Raw genomic sequence first — 21,565 nt, 5'->3', positions numbered from 1 at the left:
TGCATACTTACTTCTACATGGTTTGATGGACTGATGTTTTTAAAATGAGACTTATAAATCATAATAAACCGTTAAATTCAAAAAAAAAAGAATACATTAATGACTGATTAGTTCTTATGCATACAACCAATGAACACTCCAAAAAACCAATAAAATCCATTGTTTATGGATAATGAACATATCCAGAATTTTCCACTGGGCCCAAATCTCCTTTTCTCAAGCGAGTTTCTCTGTTGTAGGGCACAGTTTATCATTCCATACATAGGAACTTACTAAAATCAGCAGAAGAAACTCTGGGGACTGAAGCTCAAGGGCTCCATACGTTTTTACATCACTGATGTCTCAAAATGGCACAAGGTCACAGAAGCAGCTATGGACCATTACGCCCTAGAGGCTAAGCTCTGGCAGGAATGAACATGGACTGCAGTGACACTGGGGGCCTTTCCAGAGCCATCCATACAGTGAGTCTTTCTTACCTTTTAAAAAGACACATACTCCTTTGGGAGTTTCTCCCCAGGAAAATACATTTAAACTCAAAACACTGCATAAACTTCATAAACTCCATAAAACCCATCCAGTGAGTTCTTAGGGGTCTAGCCCCAGATAAGGAACTATTAATCTAGATTTCTACCAGATACCCATTTATTCCTACTATTGAAGAGTCTGAAGCACATCGCTTCCCATTTTCCTGCTCAGATTTAGGGCTACTCAGTAGGTAGGTTATACATGTTGTAAGAAGGAGGGATGTACTCAGCCTGCAGCCTCAGGAGTCCACACTCCTTTAATTATTGCCTTTGTTTTAAGTTATTTCAGGGTTGGTCCACAGGACTTTGCGGGGGTTGGGGGGCATAAAATTTCTTCCCTTCTTATAAGACTCCCAAGGTGGGTCAGAGTTGGCCAGAAGTACAAACAAGACTCAACACAGTCAAATGCCCACAGGGGAATGTGGCAGGACTGACAGTCTGCCGTTCTCTCTGTAGCATCTGTAACGTCAGATTAGGGAAACCACCTGGGAGGCTGACATTGGCCCCTTCCCTTCCCAGGAGACAAATCTGGCCCTAAAACACAGAAATGCCTACAAGGAAGGTCTGGGATTGGAATAGTTCTCATCACAGAAAATCCCTCTTTCAGGCCTGGTCCTAGATAAAGTGGCCCTTCCGTATCGAAGTCACAGAGCTGAAGAGGACTCTCAGCTGGGGTTTCGTATGCGCTTGTAACTCAGCTTCATCTCATCTTTGCTCTGTCACTCTGTGGGTACCAACAGCTTTGGCCAGGTATGAGGAAGTGTCCATTACTATTATTTGCTCTGACTGCTCTGCACAAAGATGCCAAGTAAGGATGGAGCAAAGGCCTTGGCAGTGACTCTTGCCTGGGACAGATGAATGGCTGTAGTCCACCTTGTCCCTTAGTTGCACCTGTTTGTATTCCAAGCACTGTGAACGCAGATATTCAGAATCCCTTTATAATCAAGATGCCTAAATTCTGAAATCATTCCCCAGTACTGATAAAAAAACTTGCCTTCTGTGATCTGGAGGCAAAGCAAGGATTTCTGACTACTGCTGATCGCTTCTGGAGCCCTGAGACTGGCCATTAGCAACTTGAAACCACAATTTTCACTGAGGATCCAAACCTCAGAGCACCTTTTATTTGCTTAGGGCTACTAAACGGTCAAGGTGATGTTAGGGATGTAAAAAAGATGCTGCAAGTGCCCACAAGATCAGGTTTTGTGGCAAGCCAGGACCACCACTAATTCTCCACGATGACTTCTCCACAGGACTTGCTCAAGCACAAGCACAGTTACCAGACGTGCATTCTACACAGATTGCACCCGCTGAGAAGAACAAGTCATGGTCTGCAACACAGACTTGTATACACCAAAGATCCCAGGTTGCCATTTTGGTCCATGCTTAGCAAATCTTCCTGCTCTGGCCATCAGGACAGCGGGGACTGACAACACTCAGATGAGCTGTCCCAACCCAAATCCAAAGCAGCAGCTCGCAGGTCTCCTCTGCTGCTTCATGCCACACTCCGAACATGATGACTGGCTTATACACCTAACCTACTCGGTCTCTCTCTCTCTGTGTTCCCTCTTCACCTCTACTCTGTCACTTTCACAAGGGCTGGAGGCTGGCCTGAACAATTCTAAGCAGAGAACAGGCTGCCACAGGGGCTGCCACAAAGGCTCCTGAGCAAGTGATCAGCCACAACATATAGATTAGCGTAATGATGTGGGAAAACGCTGGCCAAAAAAAAAGACGGAATTTCCAAAAGGTAAATTTCTGTGTATTCACGCCTAATCTTCAAAAGTTGTGTAAACAATTTTTTTCTACCTTCCCCCATCACTTGTACAATTTTTGTCAAGTCCAAACGTAATTTAAAATGAGGTAGGTAGTTTCTCTCTACTCGTGCCTTCATCTTTGTGTTGACTGTTGAGGCCTGTGCCGTGAAAGCACTAGTGTCCCGTGCAGGGGGAGCACCAAGGGCGGCACCAGTGACTGCAGGAGCTTCTCAGTTGGCTATTTTCTCAATCTCGTCCAAGTCATCTGTGTCCAGTCTTTCTATTTTCTTATCTGGGGGAAAGAAAACAGAATTCAAAGAGACCAACATGGGGTTACAGAGACACACACTCAGGGAAAGGACAGCACAGCAGGGAGGGAGGAAACCCAGGTCTCTGCCACCTAGGAACGTGCTGTGCCTCTGGCCACAGAGATCCTTCACTGAACCCCAAAGGCTTCCAGTGACTGAGCAAGGGACACGGACAGCAACAGCCAGAGCCCCAGGCCCCTCAGCCTGGCCAGGGGGGACTGTCATTCAAGTCCCTGAGCGCCGCCCTCTCCAGGTGTGCTCTTTGAGAACTTCCACATTGTAGGGAAGGAGGGGAATGGGACAGCGACACAGGCCTCTCTCGGGGCCACAGGAAAACCTACCCTTCACCCTCCCCTCGCCCCCGGACTTGCCCCTGTAAGGTAAGGGCCCGGCAGGGGACACTCCCAGGGACTCACTGAAATGCTCCTGGATCCTGTTCAGGATGTTCATGCTGTGCTTGCTGTCCACCATGTTCACGGCCAGGCCCCTCTTGCCAAAGCGGCCGGTGCGCCCGATCCGGTGCAGGTAGGTCTCGTTGTCCGGGTTCCCACCCTTGTCCACGGGAAGGTCAAAGTTGATGACGACAGACACCTGTTCCACATCGATACCTGCATGAAGGAGAGTTGGACAGGAGTAAGGATGGGAGACAGAAATCACTGTCGTCCACAGTCAGGCCTACACACACCAACCTCAGGTGGAAGGAACAGTCTGGGATGGGCCAGCTCTGGGATTCAGACAAAGGGGCAGGTAGCAGAACCCAGAGGGAGAAAACAGAACTGTGGCAGGTGCTGACCAAATTATGAAATCAGCCATCAGGCTCCAGAGAGCCTCTGCTGGATACCAGTATCTGGAGAAGCAGCTAAAGCCTCACTGGGGGCCCCAAGAAGAGCAGGCGCCGTTCTGAGCCACCAAGTCAGGACTCCTGGCTTTTGTGAAAGTTCTCCTCTGCCGAGGGAATCCAAACAGCCTCTCCTAGAAAACAGGATCTCCCGCAAACCACCGGAGTGTCCCGCAGACGAGGGTCTCTCTCGCTACCCCGAGCCTGCAGACCAGGACACAATCTCTGCTCACCGCGGGCACACACGTTGGTGGTGACCAGAACCTTCTCTTTGCCCTCTCGGAAGCGCTCAATCACTGCAGCCCTCTGCTCCACCACCATTTCACCACTCAGCAGAGCCACCTGGTGGCCTTCTTTTGAGAGCTCTGCTGCCAGCCAACTAGCTGTTTTGCGCGTCTGGAGAATTGAAAAGAATTGTTTTAAGTGAAGATACCTGTAAAAAAAAAAAAAAAGAAGACACCTGCAGAAAAGTGGCTTGTTGCCATTAATATATATGAAGGCTCTACTGAGTTCAGTCAGCAGGTTAGGCTTAAAGTTTCTGAATATTTTTTAGCCATGTGATTTTTTTTGGATAAATTCCTTCAATGATCATAGTGTTTTATCTATAAAGACTGGTTTGAGCCAAAGGTCTTCATTCCTAAATACTCTATATTATTAAAACTTTAAAATTATCAAGTTGTCTCTAAGAAGTGGGACCAAAGAAGGTTTAGATCTTCAGTCTTCCCCTTACAACTCATTACAACCTGCGAGAATATGTCCTGGGGCAGATGGAGGTGATTCATTTCCTTTCCAGCCACAGGGAGGGAAGCTGGTCCCCCAGCACTAGGTGGAGCTGGCTGAGAGGGAGGGCGCAGGGCCACACCCCCCCCGTGGGGCTCCGCCCCCGCACGCCTCCTGCTGCTGCTGCTGCTACTCACGTGGCAGAAGATCATGGCTTGAGCAATGGTGATGGCCCCGTAGATATTACACAAGGCCTGGAACTTCTCATCTCTGCTATTGCACAGGACGTAATACTGCTTGATGGTGTCCAATGTCTCCTCCTCGCGCTTCAGTTTGATGATGTTTGGGTCTGGGACCACCTTCTGGGCAAATTTCCAGACAGAGTCTTCGAAGGTGGCAGAGAAAAGCAGCATCTGGCAGTTCCTGGGAAGCATCCTGCAAGGGAAGGCCCAGGTGTTCGACATGACCCTGACCGAGTGTTTCACTGGAAGGAACAGAAGCACAGCCTCCCCAGGCTTGGATGACCTGCGTCCCCAGGAAGGTGGCAAAGCAGGGAGGAGCACCGCAGGGAGGAGGGAGGAGCAGACGTGGGGCAGGGACGGGTGGTGGTAGAGTCCCTAAGTCTCCTTCCTCAACCCAGGCTGGGGGTATGGTCAGTGCTGACATGGAAATGGCCCACCAAACAAATGCCTCTGAAAGCTGCAGAGTAAAGAACCTGGCAGGGGCAAGAAGAGAGTGAAGTAAAAGGAGATGATGCTGCAGATCAGGAGGCCAAGAAGTTCCTCCTGGCTCAAGAGTTCCTACCTCTGGATGCGGACGCTCTGATCTTGGTGGCCCTGAGTAGCTATCATCACGTCAGCCTCATCCAGAACAAACACCTTGATCTTCTTGGGGTCAATGAACTTGAGCTTGGAGCACCAGTCCAGAACGGTCCCAGGGGTGCCAATGACAATGTGCTCACTGATCTTCTGACCTCTTTCCACTGTGGAGACAAGATGTGTTCCAGGGTATTTCCATGGCAAAGCCAGCTCTACTCTCTGAGCAATTCTAAAGCTATGATGTATTTTAAAGCAATTGTTTTGATGTTTGCATTAATATTTTAAGGAAAGGTTAGGATAGCACTACAGTATTTAATAGACATTCACACAAAAAACAGTAATGTTGAAAAGATTTGGTAAGAGTATAAACAATGAGCTGAAAATGGCATTCTTTTACATTCTCTATAATCATCAATCCTCTTTCAAGGATTTCTTATCTTTATTTCTTCTCTGTCAACATCATTCTCCCTTGCCTGTGTTTGCATTTCCTCACAAGTAGACTTTTTCAAAGTTCTCACTCCAGTATACTCTGCCTCTCAGTTCTCCCAGCATCTATGTCAAATAAGTCAGTTGCCTTTACGTGTCCCTTTCCCAGGTCAGTAAATAAGATTCATTATGAAAGGTTTTGTCTTTTCCAAGAAACAAACTGCCTCTCTTAGAGTGCTTCCCCAGACTAGGCCTGGCACAGCATGGCACATTCTTGGCCCTGTGCAGCCTGAAATTGAGAATTTGGCTCATTTTGGGTTAGATGGTACTTACTGATTCAATTTTTAGTCCTTTAATTACAGTATAACCTTAACCAAATACATACAAGCTCCCATAGAAGTCACAGCCAAGGGACTTCCCTGGTGGTGCAGTGGTTAAGACTCCACGTGCCCAATACAGGGGACCCAGGTTCAATCCCTGGTCGGGGAACTATATCCCACATGCATGCCGCAACTAAGAGTTCACATGCCACAACTAAGGAGCCCGTGTGCCGCAACTAAGGAGCCTGTGAGCCGTAACTAAGACCCAGTGCAACCAAATAAATAAAAAAGTAACAGAGACAATTTTGCCTTAACATGAATGTTGAGTCAATTTAAAGCTAACAAATGCTCCTTTTTACTTCAGTTAACAAACCAATTACTGCCCTCCACAAACAAATACTCAGAATCCTCTGCCATTCTAACTCAAATACAAATTGCAATATTTTAGATGTCTTAAGACATCTAATCTAGACTTAGATTTTCCACTAAGTTTTATTGTCGTATTTACTTTTCTCTTCAGAACTGACATAAGAGGACTCCCCTGGTGGCGCAGTGGTTAAGAGTCCTCCTGCAAATGCACGGGACATGGGTTTGAGCCCTGGTCTGGGAAGATCCCACATGCCGCGGAGCAACTAAGCCCGTGCGCCACAACTACTGAGCCTGCATTCTAGAGCCCGCGAGCCACAACTACGGAAGCCCCCGTGCCTACAGCCTGTGCTCCGCAACAATAGAAGCCACTGCAATGAGAAGCCCGTGCACTGCAACGAAGAGTAGCCACCGCTCGCCGCAACTAGAGAAAGACTGTGCGCAGCAACGAAGACCCAATGCAGCCAAAAACAAATAAATAAATAAACAAATTTTTTAAAAAAAAGAACTGACTTAAGTTGCCATTAGGACACGTACACTGAGTGGACTTCTGCCAGTCATCAAGTCAAAGGTTTATGTTAAAGATCCACAGGACTCAACCAAGATTCCAACGAATTTATAATTACTTAAATATTGTTAGTTTGTTGTAAAACAAGCAAACGTAGAAAGAATGGATAAAGAAAAAAGAATAATAAAAATATCTCCCAGGGTTAATTGCCATGAACATTCTAGAACACTTTTGCTCTTCTAATGACATTAAAAAAAAAATCAGTCTGTTTTATAAGTAATTGGTCTACTCAAAAAGTCAAATGTAACGTAGTGGAGGGGATGGGAGGCGACTATTCTAGACTGGAAGAAAGAGATATAACAACCAAATGCAATGCATATACACTGACTCGGTCTTGGTTCAACAAAAAAGACATAAAGAAACACTTCTGGGACAATTAGGGGGAAATGAAATGGACTAGATGTTAGTTATTAAAAATGTGTAATTTTCTTGGTTGTGATGAGGGTATTGTGGATATGCTGCAGAATGTTCTTACTATGAAATGCACACTAAAGTACTTAGGAATAAAGAGCACAGTGTCTACAATTTACTTTCAAATGATTCACCAAAAAAAAAAAAAAAATGCACACATATACAGATAAAGCAAATATGGCAAAATGTTAACTTTTCGAATCTAGGTGGAAGGAACATGTGTTCATTGTATTATTTCAACTGCGTACGTTTTGAAATTTTTCAAAATAAAAAGTAATTAGCTTAATTAACAAGGATCACATACGCATACTCACATTTATTGCCACGAACAGCATAAGCTAGCTTCAGTTCAGGGTAAAATTTGCCCATCTGCTCAATCACTTTTCCCGTTTGAAGAGCGAGCTCGTAAGTTGGGGAGAGGCACAGACACTGGTAGGGAAAGAATGCAGAGAGAGAATTCAAGACACTCACTATTATGCAACAGGGAATTGCCATTAGAACTTAATGATTCCTCCAGCTGAGGCTGAAGCAAAGAATATATAAAGTGCACACCATTTGACTCTAAGCTGCAGAGTCATAAGCTGTAATTCTCAGGGGTCAGAACTCTGGCTGGGTAAAGACACTTGAGAACAGCTATTGGCCACTGGAGTACCAAAAGCCCCATGTGAGCAGGGATCTGAAATTCCAATTGGAGATAAGCTTCCTTTTCTCTTACTCAGAAGGTTCTCAGAAGTTCCTAATGGATGACAGTTGTAGATTAAGGAGGTTTTTCTTGCAACTAAAGAAGCCAAGCCTATCAGCAGTATCCCAGGACTGGCAAATCATCGAAAGGGGAACAGGATTTTTGTTGTTACTGGAAGATCAACCATGTTGTTTGTGCTCAACGTAAGGGGTTCTAGTTTATGTGAAAAGTAATACATAGCTCGGCTTTTAATCCATCAAATGGCATTTCCCTTCCAGCTATGAGTTAGAAAACCCAAATTCACCAAGCCCTTACCTGGGGGTATCTGTTTGCAGGTTCTACTTGGCTGAGCATGGCCAACACAAAGGCAGCTGTTTTACCAGTACCAGACTGAGACTGGGCTATTAAGTTCTGTGGGCTGCACAAGAAAACACACTGTTTAGGAGTTTAAATCTCATGCATTCTTTCAGTGAATAAAAATGAAGCATAAAGCTTAATTAAAGAATGACTATTCCAACTTAATTTACAGAAGGAGGCCTTGGATTCTGTAGTAAAGTTACATATGCTAGCTTCACAAATAGAAGATTTTATGGTGGAATTTGAAGTACTCCTTCCTTATCTTTTATCTATTCTTGACATAGCAGTGAGCGATTCTTTTAAAATGTGAGTCAGCTCATGTCACTTTTCTGCTCAAAAACCTTCCAATCACTCCTGATTTCATTCACAGCAAAAGTTAAAATTCTTCTAATGCCCTACAAGGTCACACCTAATGTGGCTCCCCAATAGGTCTCTGTTCTACCACCTCACCACTGCCCTCCCCCTTCCTCACTCCACTCCACCACAATGCCCCGGCGCTGCTCTGGAAACATGCCAGCCATGCTCTTGTCTGAGGGCTTCTGCACCGGCTATACAGTGCCTGGTACCACTGTCCCCAGATGATAACATGCCAACTCTCTCCTCTCCTTCAAGTCGTTGCTCAGATATCACCTATTTAATGAGATTCTACCCTAACTACTTGATTTAAAATTGCAACCTACTTTGAAATGCCTTAAAAAACAAGATGTACTGGTAGACGGATACACGATAAAGCATAGTAAATAGTCACAGTAAAATGTCAGTGAAAGAATCTAGGAGGTGGGTATATAGGTGTTCACTATAAAATCCTTTCAACTTTTCCATAATAAAACGTTGAGAGTAAAACTGCAGTCAGGTCCTTGGTATTCCCGATCCCCCCTATCATGCTCTATTTTTCTCCTTAGCATTTATCACCTTTTTAAAAAAGAACTTTATTGAGATATAATTCATATACCATACAATTCATCCATTTAAAGTATACAAGTCAATGCTTTTTGGTATATTACATTAATGATTTTTTAAAATTGTGGTAAAATAGATAACATAAAATTTGCCATTCTTAAGTGTACAATTCAGTGGCATTAATTATATTTACAATCTTTCACCTTTTAACAGACTATATATTTGATTTATTTTTAATAAAAATATATCATCTATACTCCAAACTAGAATGTAAGCTCCTTGTGAGCAAGAATTTTGGTCTGCTTTGTTCACTAATGTATCCAAGTGCCTAGAATAGTATCTGTTACAAACCAAGCCCTCAATAAATATGTTAATGAAGAAAAAGTACTAGAAAATTCTCTCAGATCTCTTCTAACATTGACAATCTAACATTGAGCATCTATGAAAGCATCAAGATCCATAAACACAAGTGGCAAATGTGAAACAATCTAATAAACATTCAATTTATTCATTTTTAAGTATGCTCAAAAGACATTATCCATCTTGAAAAATACCATTATTATGACACAGAACAAAAAAAAAAACTTGGAGAAAATACAGACCTAAAGTATCTATTTTCAGACAAATAGGGAAAGGGGGATTTAGGATTATATGCAGTACAAATTTAGATAATCATATGTGATGTAGGGATCAGTTTTTATAAAAAGTTCCTCATGCTCTAGAACCTTGTTCCTCAAAATGTGGTCTGACACCAGCAGCACCAGCAACACCGGGAAGCTTGTTAGAAATGGTGAACCTCAGGCCCCACCTCAGACTTCCTGAAATCAGAATCTGCATTTTAATAAATTCCTATGAGATTCAAACGCCTACGAAAGAGTAAGAAGCACTGCACCAGAAAATGACCTTAGCAATTGTACTATTCTGGTCTCCTAGAACCCTGTTTGGTTTTTGTCTTCTACATTTGACACATATATTTTACTTATCCATATAATGAAATCATGGTGTATATAAATGATATAAATGTATTTACCAACATAGAAATATTATTATGTAATTATCGTATCAAAAAAACATTTAAACATTTTATATGGTTCCTTTAAGAAAAAAGTATACATATGCAAGTTTACATAGAAAAACATCTAGAAGTCTCTACTCCAAATATTAATAGTGTAGGGGAGAGGGAGATTATAAATTATTTCTCTTTTCTTATTTTTCACTGTTTTATAACTCTTCTAAAATGAGCATGTATTACTAGTATAGTTTTTTAAAATAATAAAAGTTAAAAAAAAACATGGGAGGTTAAAAATGGGATAGAGTTGCATCAGGACACGTACGGCTCAGCAAGCATTAAAGGCAATGCGTTCTCTTGTATCTTCGATGGACGGTTGAAGCCCATGGCGTAGACTCCCTGAAGAAGCTGTGGTTTCCTAGAAAAACAGTTAAAGATGAAAGTCACAGTCTCTTTGGTTGAGGAAAGAAGCCAAATATGTAGCTAACAGTACTAGAATTGTGAACTGGACACAATGTATGAGTGCAGCTAAAGCTTTTACAAATTACCTAGAAATTTTACTTACTAGCCCAAAGCAGCTAAATTCTTTTATTAAACTTGTGTTAACTAAAAATGTTCTGTAGTGATGAAAAAATACTTTTAACAGGCCTAGGATTTCTATCTAAACACAAAGGGGAGAGACAGAAAGTAAATACTCACAGCCGAAGCTCCTCGAAGGACTTCACTGAGTAGAGTGGGGAGTTTGGATCCCGCTGCAGAACTTCCACTTGGTTGGTGTTATCGACAAGGTTGCTTCTGATCAGCTTGTTGAGTAAGGACTGGGCAGCTCTGTCCTCTGTCAGGAAAAAAAGAGCGTGAAGATTTTAAAAAGTCCATGAAATCCAGCGTGATCTCATCTGAATTCAGCTGCCATTGGTATTTTAAGCAATAACATGCATTTGTATTGGGACTCCTGATTCAAGGTATAGCTTAGTTTTGATTTATAAATGCAATTAAAATAGTTTTATTAAAGTGAAAAATTATGATAACTCGTATCATCTGTTGGGGCCTCATAATCTTCTCCAGAACTCTATTCCTAACAACTATCCTTTCTTGAGGTTACTGATTCCTCCTCTCCAAACCCAAATATTTACTCCCCAATTTACACTCAATATAAATTTAAAATCATGAGCTTAAGGGACTTCCCTGGTGGCGCAGTGGTTAAGAATCCACCTGCCAATGCAGGGGACACAGGTTCGATCCCTCGTCAGGGAAGATCCCACATGCCGCGGAGCTACTGAGCCCACGTGCCACAAGTACTGAAGCTTGCGTGTCTAAAGCCCATGCTCTGCGACAAGAGAAGCCACCGCAATGAGAAGCCCGCGCACCACGATGAAGAGTAGCCCCCACTCCTGCAACTAGAGAAAGCCTGAGCACAGCAACGAAGACCCAATGCAGCCAAAAATAAATAATAAAATCATGAGCTTAAAAACCACATCACAACAATGGAAAAAAAACAAATTAACAAAGTCTGTATCTTAATGTTGGATAAGCTGTTCATTAAATGTGTCAAAATACCAACAAATATAATTTTATTAGAAAATGGTGACGCAAGTTAAAATTTCTTTTATAAAGACCAATACAAGATAATCATTCAGGGAATATTTCCTGCTGCTGCTGAAGTTTATCAGTTGTTCAAAGTAAAATTTCTCTAAAATGTAAAGAATTAGAATCCCTTTACCAATGACTATGTTGAACTTTTATTAGCACTGTGACTCCCATTAAAGTCCAGCCCAGTAGGGTGTAAAAATGAAACCTCATAACATTCCATTCTCTTAGACTGTAGAACTTCATGTATACATAACTCTAGGCTAGGTTACCTTTCTCTTCTTCATCTGCCTTCTCTGCATTAGCATTGGTCTTGACCACAGCACCTTTATCAGACACAAAGCGACCGTCATTCAAAATCACATCCCATACCCAACAGCTGAGACAATTCAAATTCTATGAGACACTAGAAATGTAAAGGCCTGGGGAGCAAAAAAATAAATGAGGAAACCAAGCCACAGATAAAAACATTTTATTGTTCCTATATAAACAAAGGTATGAAAACTGTTGCTTATATTTCAGTTCTTTCCAAGTCCTCTCACTTTACCTCAAAAACTAATATTAATCCCTCACAGCATCAATATTTCTCTCATGTTACAGAAAGATGGTTACAGCAATGACCAAAACCACCTTGATACTCAACAGAGGAATATCTATATCTATGCAGATCATATTTCATCAATATACAAACACCATAGTGCCATTAAGACTCTTTGTATATAAATTGTTGATTAATAGAAACATATATTCAATGTTGTAGTTCTGTAAAAACATACAGAAAAATAATTCAGAGTGAGGTAAGTGTTACAATTTCTCCCCTATAATATTAAATACATCAACAAAAATTCAATGGACATATTAGGTTTTTGGTAGATACGATTTCAGAATAATTACAATAGGTTAACCCTCAGGTTGTTCATACGTTGTCTATCTCATCTCAAATTGAGGAATATTTTAAAAAACAAATAATCATTGGCAGTATATTTTCATGGTTAGTAATACACTTTATAATTTATAAGCCAATTAGGCATCCTCATGCTTATTTGAAGCAGAATACCAAATCATCCCGTTTGTTGATTCCCAAATCAAATGACTGCCAATATCTGCCAGCCCCCTGTCTGGTACACATATAATTTTTTTTCCAGACAGTTGTTATGTTAAAACATTAATACTAAAGGAAATTATTTTTGTTTTCAAACTAGCATTTAGTTACTCACCATTGGCATCTGGTTTGATTTTCTCTTCCTTAAGATGCAAGTTGCTCAACTAAATGGAGAACATGGCGGGGAAAGTGTCAGGAAAATCACAAGATTTTGCATCAATAGTGCCTCCCCCAGTGAAGCTGGGAAGAAATGAACCACTCTCATGACCTATTCGTTAGGACATATTCATTAGGTTGTTCTGCTGGGCTCCTTTTGTTTACTAAATGTTAGAGTGAGAATAAACAAAATATCCCACAAAACCAGTTGAAAAAAATTGGTTACACAACAGCTCAAAATCCACACTTCCTAATTACAATCCTTAGAAAGAATTATAATTTGTGAGTTTGCTTAATGCCCGGATTACACAGATTCTCTCAATCTCTCAACAGAATGCCATTTGAGTTGTCACTCTCATTTTTCAAACAAGAGGAAATTTAGAGAGATACTGGAGAATGCAGTCATTCTTCAGAGAACACTGAGGCAGGAAGACTGCAATGAAAAGCATCTGTGGGTGGGAATCAGTCACGCTGCAGGCTATGTTGGAGCGACAGGGCCACAGCACGCCATTATGCATCCTCACATTCGGGTTGCCTTGTGCTAGATGTCTGGTATTTTAAATTGGGAACAGCCTAGAGCATCATGGCACACTATGTAATCAAAATACCCAGCAGGATGAAGTGGGAATAGAAAGGAAGGGATAAAGGAAAGACATTTCAAAGAAAGATTTATTAGGACTTTGATCAAACACTGTAAGTTAGGGATATCCTGGAAGGACTTATCTCCCCTATTAGTATGAAAATTTGTCAATTATACCTCAATAAAGCCAAAAAAAAAAAAGAAGAAAAAAAAAGAAAGAAAGAAAAGAACAGAACTTAAAGACGGGATATTTTTATTTTTAGTTGACCTTTGGATCTAGCCAAAGCAGGTGCTCTAATCATAAAATATTAAGTGGGGCTTAAGACATCATGTAGAGAAGGGAAAAAGAATGAAAATCGCCACAATCAAACGGCTATTGCTTAAAGCACCACTTGCACAGGTTTTCTATGTCTTGAGGTTCATTTCTACTTTTCCTCTAAGTCCAAGAAGGGGGAAAGTGGAGGGAGGAATGAAAAAACTGTTTTAATGGGTGGTTAGCTGGGAATGGAGGAACCTCACTTCTATTGATGGAAACTGAAAAGGGAGTTTCTGGTGTCTGTCTACTTCGCTGTTGGGGTGGGTGGAGGATGAAGCGGGGGGGCGGGGGAACACACTGGAGAGATTGGCAAGACAGGGAATTGGAAAAAAAAAAAAAGGAAATCACTATGAAGCAGTAAAAATCCTTCATTAATTCTGAAGGACAGAGAGCACACTAACAGATAATGAATGAGGCAACCTGCACCGTGTATGATATATAATAGGCGTTCAATATATTCTAGTCTTCACTAAAGCACTCCTCTTCCACAACCTACCAATGAACATGGTTTAAGCCTAATATTCAAGGCTGTTAAAAACAGAGGCAGACAGACTGACTTACTGGCAATATTTACAAGAGCAGGGTTAATAGTACTCACTCCTAGGGTGATAACTGCTACCTAAAATAAATGACAGGGTTGAGGTATAAGTGAGTTAGAAATATCCTTTACTGTAATAATCCGTGATAAAAGGACAACCTATTCTTTTGTTGGTATATTGTTAAAATTGAAGCTCTGAGTAAATAAACAGTTAAAATAAATAAAATGCAATGTACAGAAAAAGTTGATAGCAACAATGTAAATGAAACCAAGAAATGTTGTTTTGATTACAATGTATCAGAATTCTGGAGAGGTTCCAGCAGATTCTGAAAACTTACTCAGCCCTCACTTGGCTGTAAGGATCTCAAAGCCTAAACAGCAAAAGCACCAGGACAGTGAAGTTCACATCACCTACTGCAGTGTCAGTGAACTGAACGCTGAAACTTACGTTGAAAGTCCAGTTAGTTCCGATATCTTCCTTTGCTCCGCTTACTTGGACCAAAAAGGAGAAACCAATTTCTCTTGCAACTTCATTCAAAACTATTTTGCAATCCAAAAAATTAACCAAAAGGCAAAAAAGCCAAAACACCCACCTTATAATATCTACATTTTTTCAATGCCTTTAGTTAATATTTTAGCTTTTAAGGTGTGTTAAAATAATTGGAATATATACAGTTACACACTGCATTTTATTCAAAAGCTACTTGAGAAAGGATTCTTGAGACAGAAGAAGGAAGATTTAATGGTTATTCAGTTATACTGAATAAGGAATGCCTTAGGCACAATGGTGAAGTAGGAGACTTCAGAGTCTTACTCATCAGAGTTTCCTACTCCCTTTGCCCTTCTCTAAATTGAAATTTCCTAAGGAACAAGGGGAACAAAGAGGAACCACAGGGGAATGAGGAAATAAACATAAACAGGATCTAATATTTTTTCTAAAATGAATAAGAAATGGAGCTTGATGAATATTTAAAACACAGTAACCTTGCACTGCACATGTCAGAGTCACCTACATCACACAATTCCTGTGGAGATCCTCAGTGGGAGTTCCACAAGGCAGAAGGAAAGAGCTGTCTTTACTCATTTGTTCAGTTTTAGAATATTGGGATCTATTATAATTTACCTGTGCATGATTAAGTAAATTCACAAAACTTATCCAGGTTCAACTAATCTGTACAATATGGATAAGTAATTCAAAAGATTCCTGCAAAGAAAATGAATTATAGATAACAATAACTATAATAATAACAATCACTTATATAGCACTTATTTCAGGCATGTCCATAAATCAGTGAGGTAGGTACTATGATTATCCCCATTTAACAGATATGGAAATTGAGGAACAGAGAAGTTAAGCAATTTGCCCAAGGTTATAAGTGATGGGCCCAGAATACAAATCCAAGTCTGTCTGGCTACAAAGTCTTAGGTCTTAACTTCTACACAATAGTGCCTCTCATAGATGATACTAATCTCAAAAAAATAATAATAAACTTAAAGATGATACAATGATGCAGTCACTTTGGAAAACAGTATGGCAGTTCCTCAAAAGTTAAACACAGAGTTACTATATAATCCAGCGATACCACTTTTAGATAGATACCCAAGAGAACTGAAAATGTCCACACAAAAACTTGTACAACTTCCCTAGTGGCACAGTGGTTAAGAATCCACCTGCCGAATCCGCCTGCCAATGCAGGGGACACGGGTTCAACCCCTGGTCTGGGAAGATCCCACATGCCGCGGAGCAACTAAGCCCGTGCGTCTCAGCTACTAAGCCTGCGCTCTAGAGCCCGTGAGCCACAACTACTGAGCCCGCGAGCCACAACTACTGAAGCCCGTGCGCCTAGAGCCCGTGCTCCACAGCAAGAGAAGCCACCGCAATAAGAAGCGCGCGCACCCCAACGAAGAGTAGGCCCCGCTCGCCGCAACTAGAGAAAGCCCGCACGCAGCAACGAAGACCCAATGCAGCCAAAAATAAAAACATATATAAATAAATAAAATTAAAAAAAAAAAAAAATCCACCTGCCAATGCAGGGGACACGGGTTCGAGCCCTGGTCCTGGAAGATCCCACATGCCGCGGAGCAACTAAGCCCACACGCCACAACTACTGAGCCTGCGCTCTAAAGCCCCTGAGCCACAACTACTGAGCCCATGCGCCACAGCTACTGAAGCCCACATGCCTGGAGTCCGTGCTCCGCAACAAGAGAAGCCTGCGCACTGCAATGAAGAGTAGCCCGCACTGGCCACAACTAGAGGAAGCCCACGTGCAGCAACGAAGACCCAACGCAGCCAAAAATAAATAAATTAATTAATTAATTAAAAAAAAAAACTTGTACATGATCAAGTACATATGAATAATCACAGCAACATTATTCATAATAGTCAAAAAGTAGAAACAATTCAAATGCCCATCAACAGACATCAATGAATAGATAAATTAAATGTGGTATCTATACAATGGATATATCATTTGGCAATAAAAGTGAATGAAGTACTGATACGTGTCACCACATGGATGAACCATGAAAACATGCTAAGTGAAAGAAGCCAGCCACAAAAGAGCATATATTATATGATTCCATTTATAGGGAATGTCCTGAATAGGCATATCTAAGGGGACAGAAAATAGATTAGTGGTTACAAGGGGCTGGGCTGGGAGGTTGAGGAGAAATAGGGGTGACTGCTGACGGGTACAGGTTTCTTTCTGAGGTGATGAAAATGCTTTAAAATTGACTGTGGTGGGCTTCCCTGGTGGCGCAGTGGTTGAGAATCTGCCTGCCAGTGCAGGGGACACGGGTTCGAGCCCTGCTCTGGGAGGATCCCACATGCCGCGGAGCAGCTAGGCCCAGTGAGCCACAATTACTGAGCCTGCACGTCCGGAGCCTGTGCTCCGCAACAAGAGAGGCCGCGATAGGGAGAGGCCCGCGCACCGCGATGAAGAGTGGCCCCCACTTGCCGCAACTAGAGAAAGCCCTCGCACAGAAACGAAGACCCAACACAGCCATAAATAAAAATAAATAAATAAATAAAATTGACTGTGGTGATGTTGATCTAATCTTCCTATTACATAAAAAAATTAACTCAAAATGGATCACAGACATAAATGTGACATTTAAAGCCATAAATCTTCTAGATGAAAATACAGGTGAAAAGCTTTGAGGCCTTGGGTAAGGTATATTTCTTAGAACACAAAAAGAACTAATCATGAAAAAATTGACAAATTAGAATTAGCCAAAATTGAAAATGTCTCCTCTTAAAAAAAGTACTGTTAAGAAAATTAAAAGGCAAGTTCCAGTCAGGGAGAATATTTATGCAAACGACATATTTGATAAAGGACTTGTATCCAGAATACATAAAGAATTCTCCCAACTCAATAATAAGAAAACAATCAAATTTTTTAAGTGGGCAAAAGATTTGAAAAGCCACTTCAAATAAGTTATACAGGTGGCAAATAAGCACATGAAAAGACTCTCAACATCATTAGTCATCAGGGAAATGTAAATTAAAACCGCAGTGACATACCACTATACACCTTTTAGAATGGCGGGAAAAAACTGGCCATGCTGTGCTGGTGAGGATGTGGAGCAACTAGAGCTCTTATACATTGCTGGTGGTATTACAAAATGGTACAGCCACTTTGGAAAACAGTTTGGTTTGTAACTTATAAAGTTAAACATACACTTAACATATAACCCAGCAAATCTCATATTAGGTATTTACCCAAGAAAAATGCAAACATAAGTCCATACAAAAATCTGTATCCTAATGTATATAATAGCTTTATTGATAAATGCCAAAAACTAGAAAATACACAAATGTTCATCAACAGAAGACTAAGCAAACTGTGGTACACCCATGCATGGAATACTACCCAGCAATAAAAAAGAACAAACTACTGATCCATGCAACAACATGGTTGAATCCCAAACGCATTATGTTAAGTGAAAGCCAGATTTTTCAAAAGGCTACATATTATATAATTCCATTTATACCACATTTTGGAAAAGGTGGAACTAAAATGACACAAAACAAATCAGCAGCTGCCACAGATGGGTGGGGAGAAGGAAGTGAATGCAAAAAGTTTGAGGGAACTTTTTGGAGTCGTAGAAACGTTCTATATATTGACTGTGATGGTAGCTACACAACTGTATGTCTCTGTCAAAATTCACAGAACTGTAGCACTAACAAGGGCGAATTTTACTTTATATAAACTATATCACAATAAACTTGACTTAAAAAAATTAAAAGGCAGTCCAAGAGATCCAACATTCAAGTGATAAGAGTCTGGAAAGAGGAAATGAAGAAAAACCAAGGGGAAGAAATCAACAATGAAATTTTTCAAGAAAATTTCCCATAACACAAGGACAAGAGTTTTCCAGATTGAAGTTCCCACCCAGTGCCTAGTAAAATGAATGAAAATAGACCCATATCAAGACACATCATCATGAATTTTCTGAATACTGGAGACAAATAGAAGATTCTTCAAGCTTAGAAAGGGAAAAAGAGGTCACATCGGGAATCAGAATGGTCTCAGACATCTCAACAACAAATACAGAAATCTAGAAGGCAATAGAACAATGTCTTTAAAATTTGGCAGGAAAATAATTTCCAACTAACAATTCTACACCCAGCAATACTATTGTTCAAATGATAGGGCAAAATAAGCTAATATCGGAAAGGCAGTATCTTAAAAATTTTATTTCCCATACACCTTCAGAAAGCTGATAAATGGCTCCACCAAATCGAGAAAGATGAAGAGAGGGGATACAGAAAGGAAGGGATCCAATACAAGAGAAGAGGAGGAAGTCCCCAGAATGAGGGCAAAGGGAAATTTGCCCTGTTCCCCTCCAGCCCCCAAAATGAATTGGGGCAACTAGTACAGTTTGAAACAGGCTAAAAGACCTGGGAGAAATGGAATTGACAGAACACCTGATGTGTGGGAACATCCTGAGATAAACTTAGACAATTAGCAAAGAGCCTGGGGTTGAATTGGTGATAAACACAAAGAAAAAAAAAAAGGCAGTTATAAATTCCAAGGGAAAAGTTGTATAGGAAATAAAGGTATTCCTGAGTTACTAATAATATAAGCACAGAATACTGATCTAACTAAAATCACAATATAATGGAAAGATGGGGAATGGGAAGGTGTGCTTTTGTGGTGGGGAAAGGAGGATGGAGGAAAGTGTCAAAATCAATAAACACCTAAAACGGAAAATTCAAGAAGTAGCAAAGCAAGCATGTTATTCAGGGAACAAGGAGGTCAGTATCGTAAATCAATGTCAAGAGAAATAACAGTTTTCTTTGGGGAGGAAGAAACTGGCGGGAACCACTTTCTAAAACTATTTGACTCTGTATCTATGTGCATATGAAACATTTTTATCAGTTATAAAAAATAAGACTAAGTCCTTGTTCTCGAGAAATTAACAGAAATAAGTACCAACAAAGCGGGTTCAAAGCACTATCAGAACTCGAGTGTTTAGGCGGGAAAAATGAATTCTACATAGTAACGTTTAACCCATATCTTGCTTACTTTGTGTCAGGCCCAGAACAAAATTAAGCGGATCAGGAGAGGATTTACTGACTGCCAAGCCTACAGAGTCAATCATTCATCATCACTGAGCAAGCTGAGGAAGCACAGAAATATGAATGAATAAGCCATGGTTCCTGAGCCCAGGCAGCTCAGAATCGGGAGGTGGAAAATGACACCTACATAGGTGATTATTACAATTCAAGGTCCTGACTCCAGGAAGACAGGCGGGCGCCTGCGCTTACCTAACCTGCGCACCTGCGCTTACGTAACCTGTCGGGGGCTGGCGGGTGGGTAAAGAAAGCCCTCTCAGGGTCCAGGCTCCATCCATCCCGGCCCAGACCAACCTAGGGAGTGTCTTTTCCCAGGCATCTGATCACGGCCAAAACGGCCCCCTGACCCTTTTACGGCTGAAGCCAACTCACCGACTCGGCTGCCGCTTCCTGCTCGTCCACCGCCAGCGCCCACGAGTCGGTGGCCATGGTCGCGGGCACGGCTGGGACGCAGGTGCCGGCAAACTAGCCGGCTAGCGCGGCGCGATCAGCGATCAGGGTAGACTCCCGCTCCAAAGAGGGGGGAATTCTTTCGCTCAGGCGCTGAGGACCGGAAGCGGCGCGCCGCAGTGACGTCAGAGTCCGCGCCGGACCGGCCGCCCCTCACCTGCCTTGGAGTGGAGCTTTTGTCGCCTTCAGGCCGCCACTCCTTCATTGCTCTCGGTTTTTTATCCAACGTCCAGAACCGCAGACTAAGGTAGTATCTTAAAGTGCCTAAGCTCCTGTCAACCGGCTCTCCAACCAAAGGGCAAAACCACATTTTGCTCTCTATTGCCACCGTGCTGGGAGAGATGCCACATTCTCTCCCAGCACGGTGGCATAGAAGATGCTCATATAGATTGAATATATCAATACACAAAACCATTACGGATAGTGAGCAAGATGAATTTGAAACAGATTTTTTCCTTCGCTTTTCAGGTTGGTAATTTTAAATGTCCAGGTGTTGGCTAGGGTGTTGGGAATCAGCCCTCTCACACCGTTTGGTTAAAAATTTGTCCCACAGACTATGTGGCAACACCACTTACAGGAATTTAAGCTTGAAAAATACTCAGAGAGGGTGCTAGGGAAATGTGTTCCAGGTAGAAAATGAGAGACAAAAAGCAAGCAGGTTTGTGGAACCAAACACAGTTTCTGGAATGATGACAAGAACCAGGGATGAAGTTGATAGGAGGTCCATGAAAAGAGCCGTGCAGAGCAGCTTATGAGCAAATGAGTTCACTCGAGGGATCGCCCCACTCCGGTGTGACTTTTAGAGTTAGCCTTGCCTGGCTAGAATCCCAGCTCTCTCATATAAGGGTTCTGTGACTGGGAGAATTTTTAAAAATATATATATATATGTGTGTGTGTGTGTGTGTGTGTGTGTGTGTGTGTATGGCTTTTAGAAGAGGTAAAATAAGGATTAAGTGTGACACTTTCCCTTAACTGGGATCAAACAAGCTTCTCTCTCCTTGTTACTTCACTAGAAAGAAGCTGGGCACTTCCCTGCAACCTGAGTGAGAAATGAATCCCCACTTCTTTCACTTTGCCAGTAATCCACAACAACAAATTAATTTCAAGTAACAGTGGGGTCTATGGGGAATTTTACTTGTAGACTATAAGTAAAAATGTTTGGGAAAGGGTAAAGCAGTTCCTGCAATCCTCTTCTTGCCATGATTCTTTTTCTCCCGCACTCTTTACAGGGTTAATTTGGGGGAGATTTTTTTG

The 21,565-nt window shown here is 41.6% G+C and overlaps 1 protein-coding gene across 2 annotated transcripts; it reads right to left on the bottom strand.

Annotated features, from left to right (window-relative positions):
- Window positions 1-17: 17 nt before the first annotated feature.
- DDX19B (DEAD-box helicase 19B) lies at window positions 18-20,417 on the bottom strand. Of its 2 annotated transcripts, XM_061174343.1 has the most exons (12): window positions 20,234-20,417; window positions 12,806-12,854; window positions 11,861-11,914; window positions 10,701-10,836; window positions 10,327-10,419; window positions 8,051-8,153; window positions 7,368-7,482; window positions 4,949-5,126; window positions 4,342-4,579; window positions 3,658-3,820; window positions 3,003-3,194; window positions 18-2,570 (listed from the first exon to the last, which is right to left on the bottom strand). In XM_061174343.1, the coding sequence occupies exons 1-12, from the start codon at window positions 20,288-20,290 to the stop codon at window positions 2,509-2,511; spliced, it is 1,440 nt and encodes a 479-aa protein (XP_061030326.1). In that variant the 5' UTR covers window positions 20,291-20,417; the 3' UTR covers window positions 18-2,508. The 2 variants fall into 2 exon arrangements, with proteins under 2 accessions (XP_061030326.1, XP_061030327.1); XM_061174344.1 differs by lacking the exons at window positions 11,861-11,914; window positions 12,806-12,854 and having other exon boundaries at window positions 20,234-20,340.
- Window positions 20,418-21,565: the final 1,148 nt, after the last annotated feature.

This window comes from Eubalaena glacialis, chromosome 18, assembly GCF_028564815.1.
Source record: "Eubalaena glacialis isolate mEubGla1 chromosome 18, mEubGla1.1.hap2.+ XY, whole genome shotgun sequence".
Lineage (NCBI taxonomy): Eukaryota > Metazoa > Chordata > Mammalia > Artiodactyla > Balaenidae > Eubalaena > Eubalaena glacialis.
Note: the sequence above shows the minus strand (reverse complement) of the source record. Positions and strands in the feature narration are given on the sequence as shown.